Source organism: Gopherus flavomarginatus, chromosome 1 (genome assembly GCF_025201925.1).
Source record: "Gopherus flavomarginatus isolate rGopFla2 chromosome 1, rGopFla2.mat.asm, whole genome shotgun sequence".
Lineage (NCBI taxonomy): Eukaryota > Metazoa > Chordata > Testudines > Testudinidae > Gopherus > Gopherus flavomarginatus.
In genome coordinates, this window is record NC_066617.1 from 101371775 (window position 1) to 101393826 (window position 22052).

At 43.5% G+C, this 22052-nt stretch overlaps 1 protein-coding gene across 21 annotated transcripts in view; it reads left to right on the forward strand.

Annotated features, from left to right (window-relative positions):
* RBFOX2 (RNA binding fox-1 homolog 2) overlaps positions 1–22052 on the forward strand; it is a 263059-nt gene that overhangs the window by 155168 nt on the left and 85839 nt on the right. The window contains exon 1 of one of the 21 annotated variants that reach the window (XM_050926938.1): positions 5405–5628. The exons of the other annotated variants lie outside the window; for them this stretch is intronic. Within the exon in view, the coding sequence (XP_050782895.1) occupies positions 5602–5628 (27 nt within the window). The 5' untranslated portion in view covers positions 5405–5601. Of the gene's footprint in view, positions 1–5404; positions 5629–22052 lie in introns of those variants that run through there. 21 annotated transcript variants of the gene reach the window in all.

The window sequence follows — 22052 nt, forward strand, 5'->3', positions numbered from 1 at the left end:
AGATAGATCATTTCTGCATTTTAGGAAGGTTTTGCAGCTCTTTGGTCAATGTACTTGCTTTATATTGCTAAATTGAATATCAATTTAGAGGATGAAGAAAGTTAAAAGGAGACCATACATCAATAGTGCTCAGTTAAAAAATTCAAACACAAGAAGTGCTTTTCAGCTTGAACTGAAGAACAGGTTCAGTGTTCAAACGGAATCGACTGATGAAAACAAAGTTATAGATACTCTGTGGGAAAACTTCAGTTTGTGCTATCTAGAAAATGCAAAGATAGCTTTAGTAACAATGAAATCCAAAGGGGAAGAATGGATTAGCAATGCTACTTGGGCAGCAGTGGAAAAGAAAAGAAATACATGCATGCTAAGATATGTGAGGAAACAAGCAAATAGTGATCCTGAGGGAATTCTGCACTGCTGTGTGTCTGCATAATTATTGAGCTGTGCATATTTTTAATTTTTTGTGCAGAAAAAAGCTTCTGCTGAAATGTTGCTGTAGTTCCACCTTTTGCCCACCAGGGGGCGCTGTGGCAATAGAACAAAGCAGCAGCTCCTGGCCAGCTAGGGAAGAGAGAGAGAGCCTGCCTTTTTTGCAGCACCTGTTAGGTCAGGTGGGGAGACAGGGACTATGGGGAGGCAGTCAGCATGGGGTGCTGGGGATGGTGGTCAGACAGGGGCTCGTTAGGGCTAATGGGAGAGGACAGACTGGGGCATGGGCTGAATGGGAGTGGAGGCACAGGGCCACAGAGGGGAAGGAGATGCAGGGCCACATGGTGATGGGGGAGGGGATGCAGAGCTACATAGGGACGGAATGTCTAAGTGGGGGCACAGAGACACATGGGGACAGGGGAGTGGTTGAGTTGAGGGCACAGAGACACATGGGGATGGAGGGAATTGAGTGTCTGAGTGGAGATGGAGGGACACGTGAACAGGGGGAGCAAGGACACATGGGGTGCAGGAATACATAGGGACAGAGGCAGATGGGCCTGCCTGAATGGAAGAAGCTAGGGGTCAGCCAGGGTCTGCTTGGGGGAAGATCCCAAACAATCCCTCCTCCCTCCCCACCAAAAAAAATTAAAAAAAAATAAAATCCTGTTCCATACTTTTCCCACCCATACCCAACAGCCCTCCAAGTACACACTCAGGCTCCTTCCCAGCAATTTACTTGCCTCTCCCTCAGCTCCTCCATTACCCCTGACTCCCTCTTTGCACTGCTTCTGAGGGGTGTGGGAAGTATGGTTCTGTACTGTAGTTTAAATGAATTATTACTCAGACTTCTGTATTAATATGCCTAGTAAGGAATCTATTTGTCAATAAACATTTCCTGAATCTTTTTTTGCTGTCTGTATTGTTACAGACGTATTTGCTGACAGGTGTTTTGAAATAATTGAAACTTGTGTGATTATATTGTGTTATTTTGACAAAATATGCATAATTTTGCAGCATTTTAAAATATTGTGTATAGAATTTTTTAATTTTTTGTTGCAGAATTCCCCCAGGAGTAAAATAGCAAGAATACAGAATTCTAGATGAGAGACAGAAAGGAGAGCCAGGAGGGATACAGGGCATGTATTGATAGAAATTATTGAGAAGCTGAAGATACTAGCCAAAGAGGCGACCATATTACCTTGTATAAGACAATCAAACAGCTAACAAGAATATTTAGCAATACCGGAGGCCCTATGAAAGATGCAAATAGGTAGACTCTTAGTACAGAAGAACAACAAAGGAAAAGATAGTCACAATATTTTCAGGTTGTTTTTAAATAGACCAAAACCAAGTGAACTACTAGAAATATGTGATAAAGACTCACCACTAGAGCTTGATATTGATTTAGGCAATATTAAAATGGAAGACATTAGAAAAGTCATCAGTACGTTAAAAAATGGGAAAGCAGCTAGAGAAGACAGACAACAATAGTGGAAGAGAGAGGTTCAGAGCAAGTGAAGAAACAATCATCCAGACATATGTTTTTGGCTAGAATATGGAATGAGGAAAAGAACCCAACCCAGGGGAAGAGAGGCCTTAGAGTAAAATTGCCATAGAAGGGTAACCTACCTAATGGCAACATATGGAGAAGAATCACATTACTTTCAGTGCCTGGGAAAAATCACATGCAATATCATCCTTCAGTGTATCAAGAAACAAATACATCTCCAATTTGCAGAGGAACAATCAGGTTTTAGACCCTTGAGATCATGTACAGACCATATTGTTTTCAGGCATATTATAAAACCAAGTGTTGAGCAGCAAGCACTTCTTAAGATCAATTTTATAGATTTCCAGAATGCCTTTGACAGTGTACACAGAAACAGTGTCTGGAGAATTATGGCATATTATGGAACACCAGCAAAAGTAATTAGAATAATTAGTTATCTATATGATGGTGCCGAATGTACAGTTAGAGATGGTAACATTAGCCAATGGTTTGCAGTGACACCTGGAATAAAGCAAGGGTGTATTTTGTTAACGCTGTTGTTCGCACTGGTCATTGGGTATGTCATGAGGAAATTAACAACAGAAGGCAAATGAAGAATTTTATAGACAAGTGATAAAGCACAATTGGATTACCTCATTTTGCTGATGATACTGTCCTGCTTAGTTCAACACATTGCTTAATGGAAGAGAAGACCCAGCTTTTGGCAGGCATAGCGAACAGGTTGGTTTGTTTATCAATGGCAAGACTGTTTGTGTGTACACACAATATATATAATAGCTATTAGTGTCCCAAAAGCAACCATCAGGATAGATGGAGAGACACTAGAAGAGGTAAAATGACTGACTTATCTATGGGGTGAGATGTACAATGATGGTAACACAAAGTTATATATCAACAAATCTCAAAAGCAGCAAACAACTTTCATAAACTTGACAAGATTTGGGAAAGTAGCGTAATGGGCGCTGATACAAATTTTTAATACTGGCTTCATGTCTGTTCTCCATATGGAGCAAAGTCATTGAAAGCTACAACAGAGAGAAGATCAACTCAACTCTAAGTAAATGCCTGCAGAAGATCTTCAGAGTACAATGGAAAGAGGTTCTTGCAACGTCAGAAATTCTAAGTAGAGCAAACCAACCTAAAGCATCAAACATGATAATAAGATGATGATAGACATATTTAGGACATGCTTTATGGGTGCCACTGACATGACTTCCACATCAAGTGATGATTTCGATGCCGCTTGGAAGGAGAAAAAAATGTGATCTAAAGAAACCTGCAGAACAACAGAGAGAGAGGCTAAATGCATCAGCATGACACTCAGCAGAAGACAGACCAAACAGCCCAGCAGAAGACCAAAATAAATGGTGGAAACTGGTGGATGCCTTATGCATCTGAGGGTGTGGGAGGATAAAGAAAAAAGTATTTTCCAACCGTATGTCATAATTTTGTGTATTAGCATGAAGGTGAATGGATGGGGATGAAAGAATGAACAAATATTGCTGCAGGATTTAGAGGTTGTTTCAGTGGAATTTGCTCCCATTATATCACAGAATGCATAGGGCCTTGGGTATAAGCTATTTTGTTTGAAGGAGTGGCTTTCACAAGCGCCAACTTTCCAAAGTGCCAGGGAGGTACTCAACTCCTGGCTCTGCACCAGGCCCCACCCCCATGCCGCATCTTCCTGCTCCGCTCCCTCCCCCAAGCGTGCCACGTCCTTGCTCCTCCCCCCTCCCTCCCAGCCTCCCTGCATGCCGCGAAAAAGCTGTTTGCAGCAGGTGGGAGATAGGGTGACCAGACAGCAAATGTGAAAAATTGGAATGGGAGTAGGGGGTAATAGGAGCCTATTTAAGAAAAAGACCCCAAAATTGGGACTGTCCCTATAAAATTGGGACATCTGGTCACCCTAGGGGGAGGAAGGGTGGAGGTGCTGATCTGTGGGGCCCACCAGTGGGTGGGAGGCGCTGTGGGGGGAGTTGAAGGGAGCTGATGGGGAGGCTGCCAGTGGGCACTCAGCACCCACCATTTTTTCCAAGTGGGTGCTCCAGTCCTGGAACACCCACAGAGTCGGTGCCTATGGTGGCTTGGTAGGGATTTGGTGCCCTATTGGTTTTATTCTTGAGATGTGAAAGTGATATGATGATAAGGAAGGATGGTTTAGTGGTTGACACTAATCTGGGATTTGGGAGGCCTAGGTTCAATTCTCAACTTGTTGCAGACTCCCTGTGTGACCTTGGGCAAATCAATTGCTCTCTGCCTCTGTTCCCTTTTTGTAAAATGAGAATTATGGTATCTCACATGGGGTGTTGGAAGCATAAATATGTTAAAAATTGTGGGGCACTCAGCTACTGTGGTTAAGGGGGCCAAATAAACACCTAAGATAGATGGAGGAGCCTGGGAAAGAATTCAGTGATCTCCATAGTATGAAGGAAATACTATTAATACAGACTTTTTCTTTGGCATCACATCCAGTTTCATGTGTAATCTCGAATCCAGTCACTTTAACTTCTGTGATGGGAAGTCTGTGTAAAAGTACTGGATGGTCAGGCAGAAGCTTTTCAGGTGTGATCTCTCATTGCCAGGCTGTGTTTGATCCAGGACACAGGTTGGCTTGGTGAAATAGAAGTGGTAGTTCCCTGGCCTAACATGGAGTTGTTTGAAACCATGGGTACAAGTGGGCATATACCAATATTTTAGTTTCACTTTCATGGGTCACATTTTGTCATATTGGGAAAGGAGATTTGTTTTGTTCTGTATAATACTTTTTGTTTCCATACTGTTAGATTTTTCTCTCATCTTCCAAATGTGCCCATTATTTAAGGATCAGATAGTTTTCAATGCCACCTCTGCCCTTTCGTTTATGGGGATTCTGCAGGCCCTACAGGGGACACACTCAGGAAGTGTGTGTATTGGCAGTTTTGCCTTGGTAATTGTGGGGAATCCTTGTCACTTAAATACCAACATCTAGGCACATTAGAAATATGAGACAATGTTGTAGGCATGTGCCTGACTGTAATTAAAAATTTCATAGTGCCAGCTGCAACGTTATTTGTAACCTTCAGGGCTGTGGGCCCTTCCATGTGAGAGAAATTGTACTCGAGGGGAAAATCACCCTGGGCAGTTCTCAGGTTCGTTCTGTTTCAGTGACTAGCCTACCCTCCTGGTGCATCTCTGCTTGCCTACATGGGCCCACACCTAAAAGCTGAGCACACACATGCCCATATACACACACGTCCCTTTCCCCCAGCCCCACACACAGAGCACGCACACTGGCTTCCAGAGTCGCAGCCTCCAAAAGGCCTCTCTGTGTCTCTGAATTGGATATGTCAGCAGGCCAGGCGGGGATGGAAGAGGAGGCGGGACCCTGCTCTGATTAATTACCTTAGGCATTCGGGGGTGGGGCTTCCATCAGCCATCTGGCTGAGATATGGGAGGGAGCTGGGGGTGGCGGGGGGGAGAGGGAGAGGCAGCCAGAGAGGAAGAGAAAAGAAAGGAAGAAACACTAGAGAAGAAAAGGAGGAAAACGGGCGAAAGGGAAAGCCCTACAAGCTCATAAGAGCCACACGAGGGCAGGGTGAAAAGCAAAGAGCCGAGGAGCTTCTACCACATCCGCCTCGAAGGGTTTTTTTTCCTCCCACTTGTCTCTTACTCCGGTTTGGTTTATGGAGAAAAAGAAAATGGTAACTCAGGTAAGGTTTGTGTTCCCTGCTGCTGTCTGCGCTGTCTCCCCCTGCAACTCTGAATTGAGGAGGAATTGAGAGGCTCCTTGCAGAGCTCTCGCCTGCTGGAAAAAGCAACGTTTAGTGATCGGAGCCGCAGGACGATTGATCTGCATGGTGTGCTTGTGTATGTGTATGTGTCTGTGTGTAGCTGTCCCTCCACCCCTGCTCCATAGCAGATTCCTGTTTCCTGTGCTGTGCAGCTGCAGCTCAGGAAAGATCCTGTGGGGATTTGTCTACCTCTTTGTCTTGATGTGGAGAGGGAGGGAGAGGGGCTGCAGAGGTACTGAGGGATTCTCACAGAACTGCCGTGAAACCAGGGGCTTCGCTTTCCAGGTTCACAGAAGAATTTGCATGAGTAGGTTACTAGGGGGTTGGACCTCACTCCCTTTCACCTCTCCTATTTTGGCTTGCGAGCTGGAATTTAACTCCTTCACTCAATGGCTAGGGCGTCTTGTGGAGAGCGATTCATTTTTTGGCTCTGTTGGCAGCACAGGCCCCAGCAGATCGGGGTCCTCTGCGTATTTACTGGGCAGGGGATTTGAAGCCCCTTGTCTTTGACAACTAATTTAGCTTTTTAGTGCCCTCTAGAGAGCAGAATGCATGAGGGGCATATGTATATCTTCTTTCAAGCAGGCTAAATCTGCATTTTAATGGCTTGTTTCTGACAAGCAGAAAGGTCAACATCCCCGTCCCATCGTCTCCTCAGGTGGCTCTGCTGGTTACCCTCCAAGCGCAATGAACCCTTCTTTAAGGGATGTGGAAATGAGAATGGGACTGATTACAGTTTAGGAAAGAGAAAGTGCTCATGTTGAGGGCAACTGACATTTGTGAGGGAACTTACCCAGGGTCTGGAACCATCACCTTTCTCCCACCCTGTGAGGAGAGTTAATCGGACAGTGCCCACCTTTTAAGGCTACTACTTATTTTAGGATTTTTTGGGCATGGAATCGTCAAGTTGCCACTGTAGGGAGAGGGTAGGGAGAGGAGGAGGAGGAAGGAAGTGGCATTGCAGGAGCTGGAATCCTTTACTGTTAGACATTATATAATGCCCTGCAGTGCTGTGCAGATCCAGAAACCTTTGGGGGATATTCCCAAGGGGAGTGGGGTGGAGGAGAGGTCTAGCAGAGGGAACTTTTAATCAGATCTGGGGTTGGTGAGTGCTGTTCTTCTTTGGAGCTCTGCATTATTTGGAAAACATTCCAATTTCATATACTGTATACACATCCATTCTTAACTTCCCTTAGCTCTAACTGGATACATGTTTGTAAGAAATATTGCTGAGACTGTGCCTATCCCACCACAAGGGGACATTTTATAGAGATTTGGCTTAGTTTGAGACAGCCACAAGAAGTGGTGATGCCAGTCTTGACCCCTTCATTCTCTCTCGCCTTGCATTGATGGTCATGGCTAAAAGATAGGAAGGTCTCTGTCTGCTCTAAGGCATTTTCCAGGGCTCCCTGTCCCCAGCCCCCTCTTCTGCTTTCACTGTCATAGTCGTCATCTCCATCAGTGTGCCCTTTCATCCAGACCAGGGCTTTCTGTTAGCAGAGGGTTTTTAGTGATCTCCTGAGACTTTCTGCCTCCATTTAGTTACTGAATGGTCCTAAAACAGTGTCTTAACAGTCAGAGTCCAGTTGTGTGTGGCTGTAGTGTGCCTGTAGATTGTGCAGTTCTTGTACAGTTGTATGTACATAGCCTGTGTTCCTCCGTGTGTGTGTGTGTGTGTGTGTGTGTGTGTGTGTGTGTGTGTGTGTGTGTGTGTATGTGTGGGGAGAGGGGTTACCGTGTTTGTGTGTATGTGATGTGTCCTTATTGTGTGTAGTTATGGTGCCACATAGTCTATGTCTATATGGTGTGTGCGTATGTGCAGTTGTGCATGTGTGTGCCTTTGCCCCCAATTACAAGTGTGCACAGTAAGTGTGTGCATATGGCCAGAAAACCTGAGATGGAACGTAGGCATAGAGACATGCAGAAGCTTGGAAGTATGTAGTAAATGTTAAACAGAAAAATTATAAACCTATCAACGGGTTCTGGGGATACCCTAATAAACCAAGTGAGGGAAGTCTGGACTATTGCCTTTCCCAAAGAACCATTAATTCACAGGCGTGTGGGAGAAGATGTCAAACCCATTAATTACCAGTCTTGGTTGACCTTGAATTACAATGTCTTAAGTGTGTGTAATTTCAAGGATACATTTGCTGGGTGTAAGTTGCATGTTTACATTCTGATATGAGAGAAATCCAAATTAAAATAACCAGAAGGGTCTGAAATCTCAGGCTTCATCTTTCTCTGAGGGTCTCTGAACGACTGACTGGTATCAATTTACTCAAGTGTAGGAACACAGTGGGGTAAGTTCATCCATTAAGTACTGCCGTCTTTTAGGGATACTGCATGGATTGCTTATAGTCTGGCCCTATATGTTACTTTGCTGCAGGTTTGGGGTGTTATATGGTCTAGAATAATGTGGCATACAGAACAGCATCCTCACCCACGTTGAGTCTCTGGTTCTCTGTATTGCAGTGACCCTGTTCAAAGCCTGTGAGTGAAAGCCCTGTTTATTCCAGTGGGACTTTGAACCTTTATGTATGAAAAGCAAGTGATTTGTGTTAAGCTTATAGCAGTTAGTATGTGTGAATATGACAGCACTACACACAAAATCTGCTGCACACCTGCTTTTTGAAACATCTCAAAACAAGGTAGTCTGGTTTGCTATATTTTAGGGAACAATCTCCCTGGAAGGGTGAGAGTGAGATTAGATGCATGAGGGGCCATTTAAAAAGACAAAAATGGGAGGAGATCGGGGCTAGAAATAGTGATGGGTAGAAACAGGAGATTTTGATATGCTTTTAAAATAGGAAATCAAGATTGCTAATGAGAATTTGAGCTCCAGTTCATTAGCAGAATGTGTCCTGATTCCCTTAATCCTAAATCAGTGAAAATGAGTATAAACCAGGCCCAGTATGTCATGTGCTAATTGCAGATGAAAGGGAAAGTCTTGGGTGGAGAGGAAAAGATTATATGTTAAAGGGCTTTTCTCTCTGCAGTGCCTGGTAAGATTGCTAGTTTCTGTGAAATACAAAGCCCTCCCTTTCTTGGACAGCCCTGTGCTGTGCTGGCATTTTTCTTAGAATCTGTTTCCCATCAGGGCTGAGAGAGGGGGAAGGTGTTGAACATCTGGGAAAAGAGAAAAGGGGCTGCTGTCCCTTTAAGGAGTTCAGCAAGCCCATGTGGCAGCAGGCAATTCTGGAGTGTATTCCTTTGTAATGAATCACCCGTTCCATTGTTTGCTCCCCCCTCCCCCTTCCCCTGTAGCTTGGAGGGATGGAGCCTTTCACCTGGGCTGCTGCCTGCTCACGGTTCTTGTTCCTAGGTGGGGGAGGGGATGTTTGCTGTAATTAAAGCCAGACACAGGAGAGCTGCTTTCTTCAAACTGCAGTGCCCCATATTCTCTCTAACATGTCATGGGGTAGGGGGTGGCAGCTCTGCATTTTGTGGCGGTTACAGGCAGTAGCATCTGAGTAGGGTGACCAGATGTCCCAATTTTATAGGGACAGTCCCGTTTTTTGGGTCTTTTTCTTATATAGGCTCCTATTATCCCCCACCCCCGTCGTGATTTTTCACATTTGCTGTCTGGTCACCCTACATCTGAGGGTCTGGTATTCCTTTTCGAGTGAGTCCTGGATCTCCTTGTAGGATTGCTAGTCTCCATTTTGTGACACCATCAGAAGTGACTTCACTCCATTCTCTGCCAGCATGCTCCCTCCCCCTAGCACCCCTCTGAGACTCCAGCTGGGACCGTTTATCTTGGCACGTGCTTGACTCACTATGCTCTGTCCAGGACTCAGAGAGGTGGTGGGGTCTGTGGGTTTGAGATTAATTTATGTTCCTGTTAAAACGGACTAGCAACGGCCTCATTTTTTCCAGAGATTGTTTCTTCCCTTCCCCCTTCTATAACGCTTTCCTTTCCAGGCCCGCGCCATGCCAATCTGAGAGAACCTTCTGCAGCCAGAAGTTGCTCACCCAGTCTCTGCTTTTTTTTAAAACAAATGCAGAGCTCCTTAAATGGAGATCGTATTTGAATCTGAGCAGCTTTCTGACTCATTAAAGGCCTCTCTCTGTGCCCATCTCATTCCTTTTCCTCAGTCTCTCTCCCTGTCTTTCTCAACCCACCCTTACAGTAATGACCAGATAAAATGGACCTTTGTCTGCACCCTCCATTGGGATTATTCATGTATGATACATTAGGCAGGGTGGAGACAGGAGCCGGGGTAAGGATGGCTATCTTGTACTACCTAAAAATAAAAAATGCATTCTATATGAAACTGTCCTCCTTTGTCTGAACTGTCTGTAAGGAAGACTCAATCTCAGGACAACTTTATCTCCTCTTACACTGTCGTGAGATTCTCTCTCTCCCTCTCCAGAGTTATATGCTGCCAAACCCCTCTTTTTCCCCTTTAAACACTTCTTCTCCCGCTCTTGTATGGTGAATGGCTCTAAATTCTCCCTGTTCCTTCACGAGCACCCCTCCCTACATGATGTGTTTCTCTCCTGTAGCCCACCCGCACCCTATTTGCTGTATGGTGTTTCCATCTCCCCCGGGCAAGCTCTCTTCTCTGCCGTTCGGTTTGGGGTCCCTTTCACTATGTGCACAGACTATCTGAAAGCCTTTGTACTTCTCTTCACTCTAGGGCTCACGTTCATGGATTTCTTTTTATTCTGAAAAGGGTGCCCGTTGAAATTTATGCTGCTTCTGTGCCTGTGGCATTTCCTTGTCTCTCCTCATTTTCCCTTGTCCTCCTAGGACTTTTTTCAAATGCTGCAGGCACAATGTTGGCCGTGGAGGAATGCATATGTGTGTGCACACGCACACATGTGAGTGAGAATAGGAGTCCTAGCAGGTCATTTCCCCAACAGAACCTCCCAAGGGTCTTCCCTGGGCCAGGGTCCGACTTGCTGGGTATATGGGCCTTTGGTTTGTTTCCTTAGGTACAGGAATATTTTAAAGAGTGTTTATTGCATTTGGAGGAAGAACTTAAAAATCAGTGGGGCCTGTCAGAACCTAGAGAGTGCATTGAAAGACCTATTCTCTGCACCAGCCAGCTGAGGACTTTCAGGCGCATTTGAGCAGAGTGCAAACTGCTCCAGGCACTCACTTAGCAGCCTCAGGATGGCAGATACTGCATTTAATCATCTCTAAGCAGTGAGGTGGTGGAAAAGGGAATTTGATACAGCTGTGCCATTTGCTCAAATCCCGGTCTCAGGAATTAACTATTTCATTTAGCACATTTCTGCTTTGGAAGACAAAGGTGACTTAGTGGTTGGTGCCCAGGATAACAAATTAGGAGAGGGGAATTCTTAGGATCTTGGTGAAACACATTGTCATTAGATTAAAAGTGCTATGTAAATACAAAGTATTGCTTTTTGTTATTACTTCAAGAAGAGGTCCCAACATGAAAGATCCAAAAGTATTGCTCATTGGGATGCGGTGAGATAGCAAGAGCCATTTGAAGATAAGGACCTTTTGGTGCCTTCTCTATGTCATTTGGCCACATGAACAAAACATGAGTTCTTTGTGATGAGTGGGATTTCAGTGAATTAGTGTTGGACATCTACTTACTACAAAGCAGGACTTACTACCGCCAGAAGAAAATTATGAGAGCGCAGAATGTCCTGGCTAACAGACATTTGTTTGAGGATGAACTCCATTTTCAAACTAGCTTTTACAGGTAAAGTGATTGTGCTCATGTGTCAGATTCTGGAGACAATTTCAGTGGGAGATGCATCTGTTCATTTGTGGGGTTGTAGAATAAAGTATACTCCATTCTCATTTCTTTCCTCTTACCCTGACCGTTACCATTTACTAGTTTGCTTCTTAGGCCACAGAATTCGGGTTTCAGTACAGGGAGTAGAAGCAATCAAATGGCCTCGTGGTGGGGCACACAAATGGAAGAAGTTTGCTTGTTAAAAAAACTCATAGATTTAAAAGGAGTGTAGTCAGGTGCTCTCCCTATTTCTCATTTTTTCTGGAACCTGAAAACAGAAATCTTTCCTTCCTACTAAATCTATTTTCCATCTACATTATGTGAAACTGCTCTGGTTTGTTGTTGTAAGGTTATCTATAATCTCTGTGCTGTGCAGATTTTTTTGTTGTTGGCTTGCTAGTGAATGCTGGTTTGTGGTTTGTGAGAGCGGGAGTTGCATATATTGTTTCTGTAGGGTTGTTCGCAGACACGAGAGCTACTAATGCTGACTTGTTTTCTTCTAGAAAAAAGAGCATTGAAATCTTTTTGAAAAATAAAGAATTGAATGGACTTTGCAAATAGATGGAAAAGAAACCAGTTAGGATAAATGTTGGGCCTGTTAAGTGACAGTTTGCTTTTTAAAAATGTCTTATTTCTTTTCGCCCTACCAAATTCAGTCTGTTTATGTAATTCATATATTAATATTGCACACAAAAAACAATGTTAAAAGAACAATATTAAGGTTGCAAAGTCAAGCACTCAAAAATCAGGACATACCAGAATTAAGGTTGGTTGTGCAAACTTAATTTGGCCCCTTTGTGCAGTATGCATTATGAAACAGTCTTTGGCTACGTGATCTCATACAATTTTTTCCCCAGAAAAGAGAGAGAAGGGTTTTAAAAAAAACAACAAAATTCCATCATGTGGCATCATATTGACGCAAAAATGGATCATCCGTGCGGCTGAAATCTTTAGATCTGTCATCCAGACCTCTGCCACTTAAGCTAAGGGAGTAACTGATACCAGTAGTGGGTGGACCAACACTAGAGGGAAGTGAGACACAGGCTTTGCCAGTGGGTTTCATAGCTATTTGCTCAAAGCACAGGAATGATGAGACTCAGGAATCTTGGGTTCTGTTCCAGGCTCCGAAGGGGAGGGGGCTCTAGTGGGCGCAGACTGTACTGCTTATTCCCCCAACCATGACAACTTTTGCCTTGTCCCCTCCAACCGGGCCACATTCAAGTCTTGTCTCTGCCCCACCCTTGGCTACTAATCCCAGTCCCTGCTGCCCAGCCAGTGCCAGTTCCCCTCCTCTTGACTCCTTCATCCAATTTCTCTCTCCTCCACCCCACCTCCAGTCATCAGAGGGCTCTATCACCCACTGGCCCACATTCCCCATCTCTACTGGTTTCCAGTTCCAATCTCCTTCTCTGGGTTCCTTGTCCAATTGCAGTATGTCTCCTCTCTTCCCTGGCTCCTAGTCCCAGTGTCCTTGCCTGACTCCCATCTTCAGTCTCTCACTGTGACTCCAGTCCTAGTCTGTTTGCTCAGCCAGTCTCGGTCTTCCCCTGCAACTCTATCTGCCATCCTCTAGTTCCTTGTACCAATCTACTCTCCATCCCTTGTTCTTCCCCAGCAGATCTGGCTCTTGCCCCCTCTGCACTCTGATCAGGTCGCTTCCTTCTCCACTTTGCCTGTGCCCAGTAGAAGGGGTCAAGGAGAACACAGGAAAGACAGTCTCCCCTGATATCTCTTCAGGTGCTGAGAGCTGGACCCAGACCCAACATATGGCCTGCAGCAGTGGAGAGCTGCAATTGCAGTGAAAGTCCTGCTCTGCTCCAGGCTGGAGCATGCCTATTGCAGATGGAATCTTCAAGGAATTTAGCTGCTAAAATCTAAGGATTCTCAAATCAACATGTGCAAACTGTGACTTCCCCCTCACCCCCAAAGGATTATAATTTAGCCAAATTTGGGTGGATTTTCAAAGGATTGGAAAAGGCACATCTCTGACAGAAAGGCTTTCCCCCGCCAAACTGCTCTGCTTCCCAGCATGGGGGTGCTATGTCTCTTCAAAGAAAGAGTCACCAGAATTTTTTAAATTGGGCAGAACAACATGGTTTCCCGTAGCCTTTTTCTCAGCATTAGCTGAACGGTTCACAAAAATTCAGCCTGAAGCAGACACGTAACCTGGAAAACTCCAAACAGTTAGTTTGGCAAATTTATAAGTAACTGAAGACAGGGTCTGATTATGGGAAGTGTTGGGCAACCTTAATAATAGGTAGTAGTACCAGCCCTGCATATAACTGGGCTTGGCAAAATTCAATTTTTATATTTTACATAATTTTGATGGATAATAGTTTACTTTTAATTGTTTTTTCTATTTTTATCTTTTTACATTTTCAGTTGTGCAAAAATATATGTGTTAAGCATTTCCCCAAGTTAATCCATGCAAATGTTCACAGTTGTGGGAAATTATGGGTGGTGGTGGTCAGGCAATGGGGGATGTCAAACAAATTATTTAATGACCGTAGGCATGGATTCAAAAGGTTAAAACTTTATAACTGTTAAAACATAAGTTATCAACATCACACATCAAAATAAACACAAATATCCTTAAAGAAAACTCTTAAGTTCTCAAGCAGATTTTTCTTACTTTGCCCATTTGTAAATTTTGATTATTGATGGAAATATATTTTCATTGGTTTGTGTGTACAGGGAAATTGGCATTTATCAACATTTACCAATACAAATTTAATGTTTTCAAGACAACCTATAATTACTTTTACCTCAAATACTGTAGAACCTCAGAGTTACAAACACCTCAGAAATGGAGGTTGTAACTCTGAAAAAACATTATGGTGGTTCTTTGTAAAGTTTACCTCTGAACATTGACTTAATACAGCTTTGAGACTTTACTATGCCAAAGAAAAATGCTGCTTTCCCTTATTTTTTTTAGTAGTTCATGTTTAACACAGTACTGTACTGTATTTGCTTTTTTTTTTTTTTCTTTTTGGTGTCTGCTGCTGCCTGATTGTGTACTTCTGGTTCTAAATGAGGTGTGTAGTTTACTGGTCAGTTTTAACTCTGAGGTCCTACTGTAGTCCCAGAGTACTGTATATAGCCTGTACAGGTCTCTCGCAATTTACGCGCATTTAACATGCGCAATTTCAGCTTTACGATGAAAGGCCTGGAGTCCCAGAGGGGGCGTGGCCTCAAGATTTAAAGGTCCTGGGGCACCAGCTGTGGCTGGGAGTCCCAGGGCCTTCAAATCACTCAGGGGGCTCCCAGCTGCAGAGGTGACTGGTAGCCCCTGGGGCGAATTAAAGGGCCCGAGGCTACAGCCACCGTGGAGCTTTGGGCCCTTTAAATGCCCCCCCATCCCGCTGCCGGAGCTGCAGGCGGGATTTAAAGGGCTCCTCCGGGCTCCCCACCAGGGCGAGAAGCCTGGAGGAGCCCTTTAAATCCCGCCCGCAGCTCTGGCAGTGGGACAGGGAGGGGCATTTAAAGGGCTCCACTGGGCTCCCCGCCATGGCGGGAAGCTTGGCGGAGCCCTTTAAATGCTCCCTCTCCTCCCCCGTCCTGCTGGCCAGAGCTGGGATTTAAAAGGCTTGGGGTTCTGACTATACGCAGTTTTTGCTTTACGCGATAACCGCGGAACAGAACCCCTGCCTAAGATGCGACAGACCTGTAAAGTACAATCCAGTTAGCTGAGGGTGCAAGGGGACACTACAACTTTAGGGTAATTGGGATGGCAGCCTAGCTAGCAACCTTTAAGGACTACACTTAGGTTGAGGAACCCTGAGTGCAGTTAAAGCCTGAGTGCTGTTAGAGCCATCCTACTTCCTTATGGTTCATAGATTTTTGAAGTTCTGGTCCTGCAGACTTTAGGAATTGTGAATGGTGAGGCCCTGGTCCCATGAAGCTTCCAAATTTTGGAGAGCAAATTTGACTTCCAGATAACTGGTTTTGATTGATCAAGTTTTAGACATCAAAGTTTGACTTAAGCAGTACATACAATACCACTCAGATTCATCTTCCAGTTTTTTATCTTCTCCTTGTATAAAAGCCTATCTCACCCTCCAATCCCTAAGTTGTAGCTAGGCTTAAAATGTTTGCAAGAAGTGTGAGAGGCTCACCTAAGAGTGGACTTAAGGGTGGTGTGTTTTTTTTTGTTGTTTTTTTTTTGGACAGCATCAATTCTCTATAGTGCACATATCCCTAAAAACTTATGTTGTCTTTAATTTGTTTTACTGTCCTTCTCTGGATCTTTTCTTGTTTTTGTTGTATCCTATGTAACACTTGAAGTGAGGTAACCAAAACAGAACATGCTATTCAAAGTGAGCACAGTTAAGGAGAGTGGGAAAGGCATTTGTTTTTCAACCAGTTCCCTTTTTGAGAAAGATCTGTCTCTGTAGCGCTAATTGGAAAGTATACAGACAGGAACAAAAGTCAGCCATTTGAATAGGCTGAATTTGATATCTATGGTTTCCTATAAGGAACTTCTTCCAGACTGACTAGATTGGACAATAGGAGAGGGGAAGGTGGCTCTTGAGGAATCCAGGAACTTGTTGACTCCCTGTGAACTGGGGAGATTTTGTGGAATGTTAGCTTTGTTTGGTGTTCAACTATTTGTATTTAAATCACACTATGTTGGTGTAAGTTTTCCTAATTTTTCTTTCTGTGTGTCTTTAAACACCATCTTTCGCCTTGCTGTATTTACCAAACACAACTTTGTGAGGCTCATTTTCTGCTAAGCTGAAGCCCCTCAGTGTCATTGTGGCAGTGTAAAGAGACAGAACTTTACTCTGGGGAATTCCCTCCATGTAAGGGGGCTACATAAGTGTAGTCCCTGGAGTAGAGGACAGGGAGGAAAGAGGTCTGATCAGAGTTGAGAAGTGGGCATGGTGGGAAGCACACTGTGCTTTGGCTGTTCTCTGCTTCCCAGGTAGGGTTACCAACTTTCTAACGGCACAAAACTGAACACCCTAGGCCTGCCCCTTCCCTGAGGCCCCGCCTCCACTCACTGCATTCCCCCTCCATCGGTGGCTTGCTCTCCCCACCCTCACTCACTTTCACTGAGCTGGGGCAGGGGGTTGGGGTGCAGGAGTGAGTGAGGACTCTAACGGGGGCTGGGGGCTCTGGGGTGGGGCCAGAAATGAGGGATTTAGGGTGTGGGAGAGGGCTCCGGGTTTTGAGGGGGCTGAGGCCTGAGACAGGGTTTGGGGCTCCAGGTTGGGGTGCAGGCTTACCTCGGGCAGTTCCTGGTGGCACAGCAGGGCTAAGACAAGCTCCCTGCCTGTCTTGGCTCTGCACTGCGCCCCAGAAGCAGCCAGAAGGTCCAGCTCCTAGGTGGGGGGTCGGGGGAGTGGTGCCTGCAGGTAAAAGCAGCGCAAGGAGCCTCCTGGCCCCACCACCTAGGAGCTGGATCTACTGGCCACTTCCGAGGCGCAGCGCAGTGCCAGGACAGGTAGGGACTAGCCTGCCTTAGACCCTCAGCACTACTGACCTGACTTTTAATGGCCAGGTCGGCAGTGCTGACTGGAGCAGCCAGGGTCCTTTTTCGACTGGGTGTTCTGATCGAAAACTGGACACCTGGCAACTCAATTCCCATGAGCTTTAAGTTAGAGCAGCAGTAAAGATACCCTCATATCAGGGTCCAGTCAGTTACCCGAATGGCTCAAGAATATCATGAATGCAAAGGTAGTTTAAAGCTACTTTTTGATCCCATGTCCTGCCCGATATTCTGTGTGTCACTCTGCTGAGAATTGAGTCCTGTCTGTGGAAGAGGTTAGATCCCCGTTTTCTCTAGTATCCCCAGAACTTCCAAGATATTTCAGGTTGATGTGCCATAAATGTTGAGAGGGCAGGATTACCCAATAGTAAGCATATTAGATAGACAAATGCAGATAAAACTACAGAGGCCTTAGGCATTCTAAAGGCCTGGTTTTACCAAATTAAGCTAAGTCTAAATAAATGAGGTTTAAATTGAATTAAGAGTGCCCACAGTGTGTTTTAAAATACCAGTTTAAAATTGTAGCTTTAGGCAAAGTGGAGCAACTTTGAAAATAGACCAGATGTGAGACTCATCCTTAAGAAACCATCCAGCTCTGGGAGGTAAGAGAGAGATGGGCAGTATAACAACATTACTTAGGCTACATCTACATTACAGCCGGGAGATGCTTGGAGATCGATCCACTGGCAGTCAGTTTAGCGGGTCTAGTGAAGACCCACCAGATCGATAGCAGATTGCTCTCCAGTTGACCCCTGTACTGTAACCCCGACAAGAAGACTAAGGTAAGTTGATGGGAGGGAAGATATAAAAGCATAGGATGACCTAATACATTTCTATCTTAAGTGTATTTGGAGAATCACACATACAAATTAATGTTAATATTTAATTCCTGGACTGAAAGTAGATCTTCCACAAGCAGGGTGTACTGATTTAAATAATCAATTTTAGTCTTGTTTTACATTTATACTTTTTAATTATTTTCCTAAATAGAGGTTGATTTCTCATTACTTGATAACCATTAAAACATGTTGATTTGCAATTAAATATTGTCTTTACAGCAAAATTGGGTACCACTTTTTGCTAACCAGGAGGATCTACTGTATCTAGTGGTACACATTTATTTAATCAGCAATATGGCTTACTGTATATTTATTCAGATTCTGAATGTTTACATGTTTATTATGTTAGAAAATTATGAATGATGCATTTCTTATTTAGATTAATTTTTAGTCATTTGCATCGTGTTTTATTTGGATTGAAATTGGAATTCAATGAAAATGCACAAAAACAGCATTTTAAAATGTTTATTACTTAAATGAAAGTATCTTAAATGCACTGAATACATAAAGAAAAAAAGTTTATCAACGCATGTTTTGCTTTTAAAGTTAATTGATTATTTTAAAAAAAGGATTCGGCCATGATTAGGGCTCCTTGGTGCTACAATAATACAAAACAACAACAATAATAATAATAATAATAATCTGTAGTTAATGAACAAAATAGATTGTTTCTGGTCATCAGATCCTTTAAGATTTTAGAACTAGTAGATCTCATTCTCTTGCACCTCATTTTTATTCATAGACTGAAAGAGGAAAACAAGCTTTCCTGCTTTTTTCACTGCCAATGAGTTCTTAACTTGGAATGAACTGTGCATTGAACTGAACTAGCTGAATAAACTGAAATGAAGAAAATATTCTCTTTGTACTTGCAGAAAAGCCTATTGCTGTCAAATGCAGGTTTTAGCACTTCAGCAAATTGTGGTTACAGTTGTGCAGCCAGTGACTTCCACCAATTATGGTTTGACTTTCTTTAAAACTTTGTCAGCAAACGTAAACATTCTGCTTAATAGTATCTTTAATTGAATGATTGTTATAGATGATAGTAAGTTTAGACCTTAACATAGGTTGTCATAATTTCAAACTTAATTTAAAATAGATTTCTATTTCAAAAGAAAAAAGTATTTAATTTAAATTTAAATTGTTTTTAACTTAAAAAAATGACCACAAGTACAGACCTTCTTGTAAGCCTCTTCTTCTTGTAAGCCCACTGTTCTACATCAGCCTCTGGAAAGGACTGGAATAGAAAGTGGGTGGCAGGTTTAGACTAAGGTGTGCTGGCGGAGCTGTACTGTTAACAGTCTGTGGCCATTTTAGAAGTATTAAAATTCAGTAAATTCATCCCACAATTTTGGGGAAAGAAAGCAAAGCTTAGTTCCTCAAAAGTGCCACCAGTCTGGATGCATGGAGTTGGAAGGAACTACACGCAATAGAAAATGGATTTTGCAGGGCTAATGCAATCTTGTTCTAACACCTGGCCAGAATCCCTTCCAGCAAAGAGAAACAGTCTAGCCCAAATCCCTTTATTCTAGAAAAAATATGTTAAAACAAACTGCCCAGGGCTCTGTACTGTAGAAGGTTTCTGGAGTTTGACAATGATAAAGTGTGTCTTGTGGGCTGTGCTGGCCCATCTGGAGGAGGCTTGTATGGAACTCATCCAGCAATCTGGGGCTTTTGCTTCCAAAGCAATGAATGTGTTCAGTTGGAAAGTGACATCTGCTTCAAAGGAACATGTCTGTAGGATGGAGTAAACTATCTTTTTCTGTGTTCTGTATGGGACTTTCAGTAAGCGGAGAGTAGATTGCATTTTCCAGCGTCCCCACTATGTGTCAGAAAAATTTTGGTGCTAGCACTGAGACAATCTCACCTTTCCTTCCCTTTGTGCTTCTGGCTCCTTTAACATTCTGTTCCTCCTAGAATACTTAGAATTGCTATCTTGAACACCTGTGCACATACACTACAGTACCTCTGCTCGCCTTTCCTGTCTTCCATTAGTATTTAATTTGCTTTTTCATATCCCATCTTTCAAGAAGAAGGTCAAATCTTCTTGTTCAAGATGCTCATCACAGGTTCTGCTGCAATCATGTGGCGTGTGGGATGAATTGGTAGTGAAATTAGTATACTCCGTGAGGAATATCACCAGTATTGCCTGCAGCATGACCTTCCTGCCACTAGGGCTGCAGTTATCCAAAATTAAAGTTTGTCATCCACTTATCTCCATTAATTGGAAATAAATCTATCCTTAGAACATACAGAGTAAAAATTTGTTTTCTTTCTTTATTGTATTTCTCCTTTTCCATTTGGTAAATGTTTAATTTCTAATTTGTTTTCTGTCACCCTGGATCAGATTACTATGACCCTCCCCCCACCCCCACCTTTTTTGTGCACTAGCTTACATATGTTCCAGGAATAGTATTAAACTACTACCTAGCAAGCAGAGGGAACTGTCACTAGTTTGGATGTACCCTGCAAAATGGTGGCAACTACTTTAAATTTCTTGATGGAGGGGCACATTTTTTTTTTTAATAATGGACTCATGATCCCCACTGAACCTCTATAGGCCTCCTTTTATATCTATTTGAGTGTTCACAAGGCCTGTTAGGAGACTGAAAGGTGCAAGGCATTCTTCTTTGTCAGATCAGGTGTTTGACTTTTAATGGGGTTCCCCAGATCCTTTTTCACCTTCCTTAGTGAGGGGTCTGTCAATATTAAAGATAACTGTAGTGAGAGATGGGAGTGGGAATGTAAAATCCCAGCTCTCAGCAAGAGTAAAATAAATTGCTGGTGCCCTTGGAACCACTTTGCTATGGTCATTACAATGTTGATGTAAACGGGATTTCTTCCCTTGCCCCCTGACCATAGTTTGGAGTAGTGCCTGCTGCTGACCCTTCTGGAGCCTCTGTTCTGCAGGGACAGAGGAGTCAGAAAGTGATCGATCTAACAATTCAATACACAGTTTCACTTCCCTGAAATTCTATCTGGGGAGAGAGGTTTTGCCATTTGATGGCTCAATATTTCATGTGGGAGCCAATTCATGCCATGGGACAAGAGGGAAGGAGAGTGTGTTCCATTAATATGGAACTGGCCATCCAGAGCAAACTGAGTAGCATTCAGACACTTTGATGGTCAAGAAAAAAGAGCACTAATGGCATATTGTAAACCCCCACTTGCATTAGAAGGGTCCTTCTGAGATATAAGTCCCCTTGCCTGTGGAAACTTAGACCTTTCATTTTCTGTTGTTGCTGATTTGTTTGATAAGATTAGACTTCCAGAGGGATAGCTTCAAGTTGCACCTTCTCTTTGGTTCTTGTCCTCCAGGAAGCAAAGACCAAGACCCCACACTTCGTTCTTCTCTCCCCCAGGATCAACTATCGTGGCATTTAGGAAAAAACACTAAATGGGGGAAAAACAAGGAATAGGAAACAGAATTCATCCTTTAGATTTCTGAAACTTGTCAGGCCAGTAGTACCTGCTGGAACGCTGTTCCTGTGTCAGTGTGACTGGTAACATTGAATTCTTCAGTATACCTGAAAATACTTTTGAGGACAGAAACATGCATTTCTGCAGTAAGATTGGGGTATCCCCTTTGATTTAATTAGCAGGACACTAATCAAATCTGTGCTTGTACAGAGTGGGTATGGGGATGACATAGGAGAAGGATATGACCATCCTGTTGCAAGGCAATTGGTGGAGTAAATTTCTGTCATTAGTGTTGTCATGAGATGGCGCAAAGAACCACTCACTCCACTAGCCTTCAAATTCCCTCTTCCTAAAATCCCATATGAAAGCATTGTTTCTTTTCTCCCTTTACCCTCTAACAGAGGGCAGGGGCCTACACTCCACCCCTTTTTGTTCTAGCTTTAGTCTGCAGTCATGATGGCTCATCCTGTACTTTAGATCATTTGGAGATGGGAATCATGCGGCTTTTCTTGAACTTTTTATTTATTAAATAACATTTAACATTATTAAATAACATTCAGGCCGGCCTTGGGAAGGAGGGTTTGTTTTAATGTAACTGGTGTTCCACTGATTTCCTTTCACGCAATGTAAGGCTAAATGGCATCCTGATGGCTTTTCCTAAAATTGTACATCTGTTTAGAATTTTAAATTGGATCTTTCATGACCTGGAAAGAAGTGGTGGTGGTGGTATGACTCTCTTCATAAGCAGACTATGAATTCCACATCCTCTCCCTGTAATCTAAGCATATCAAAGTCAATGATGATGTAAATGCAGGTATGCCCCATCCCCAAAATATACCTTCTGCTCTCTTAGCGTTCTCAGAGGAGCTTTGGGTTATCCAT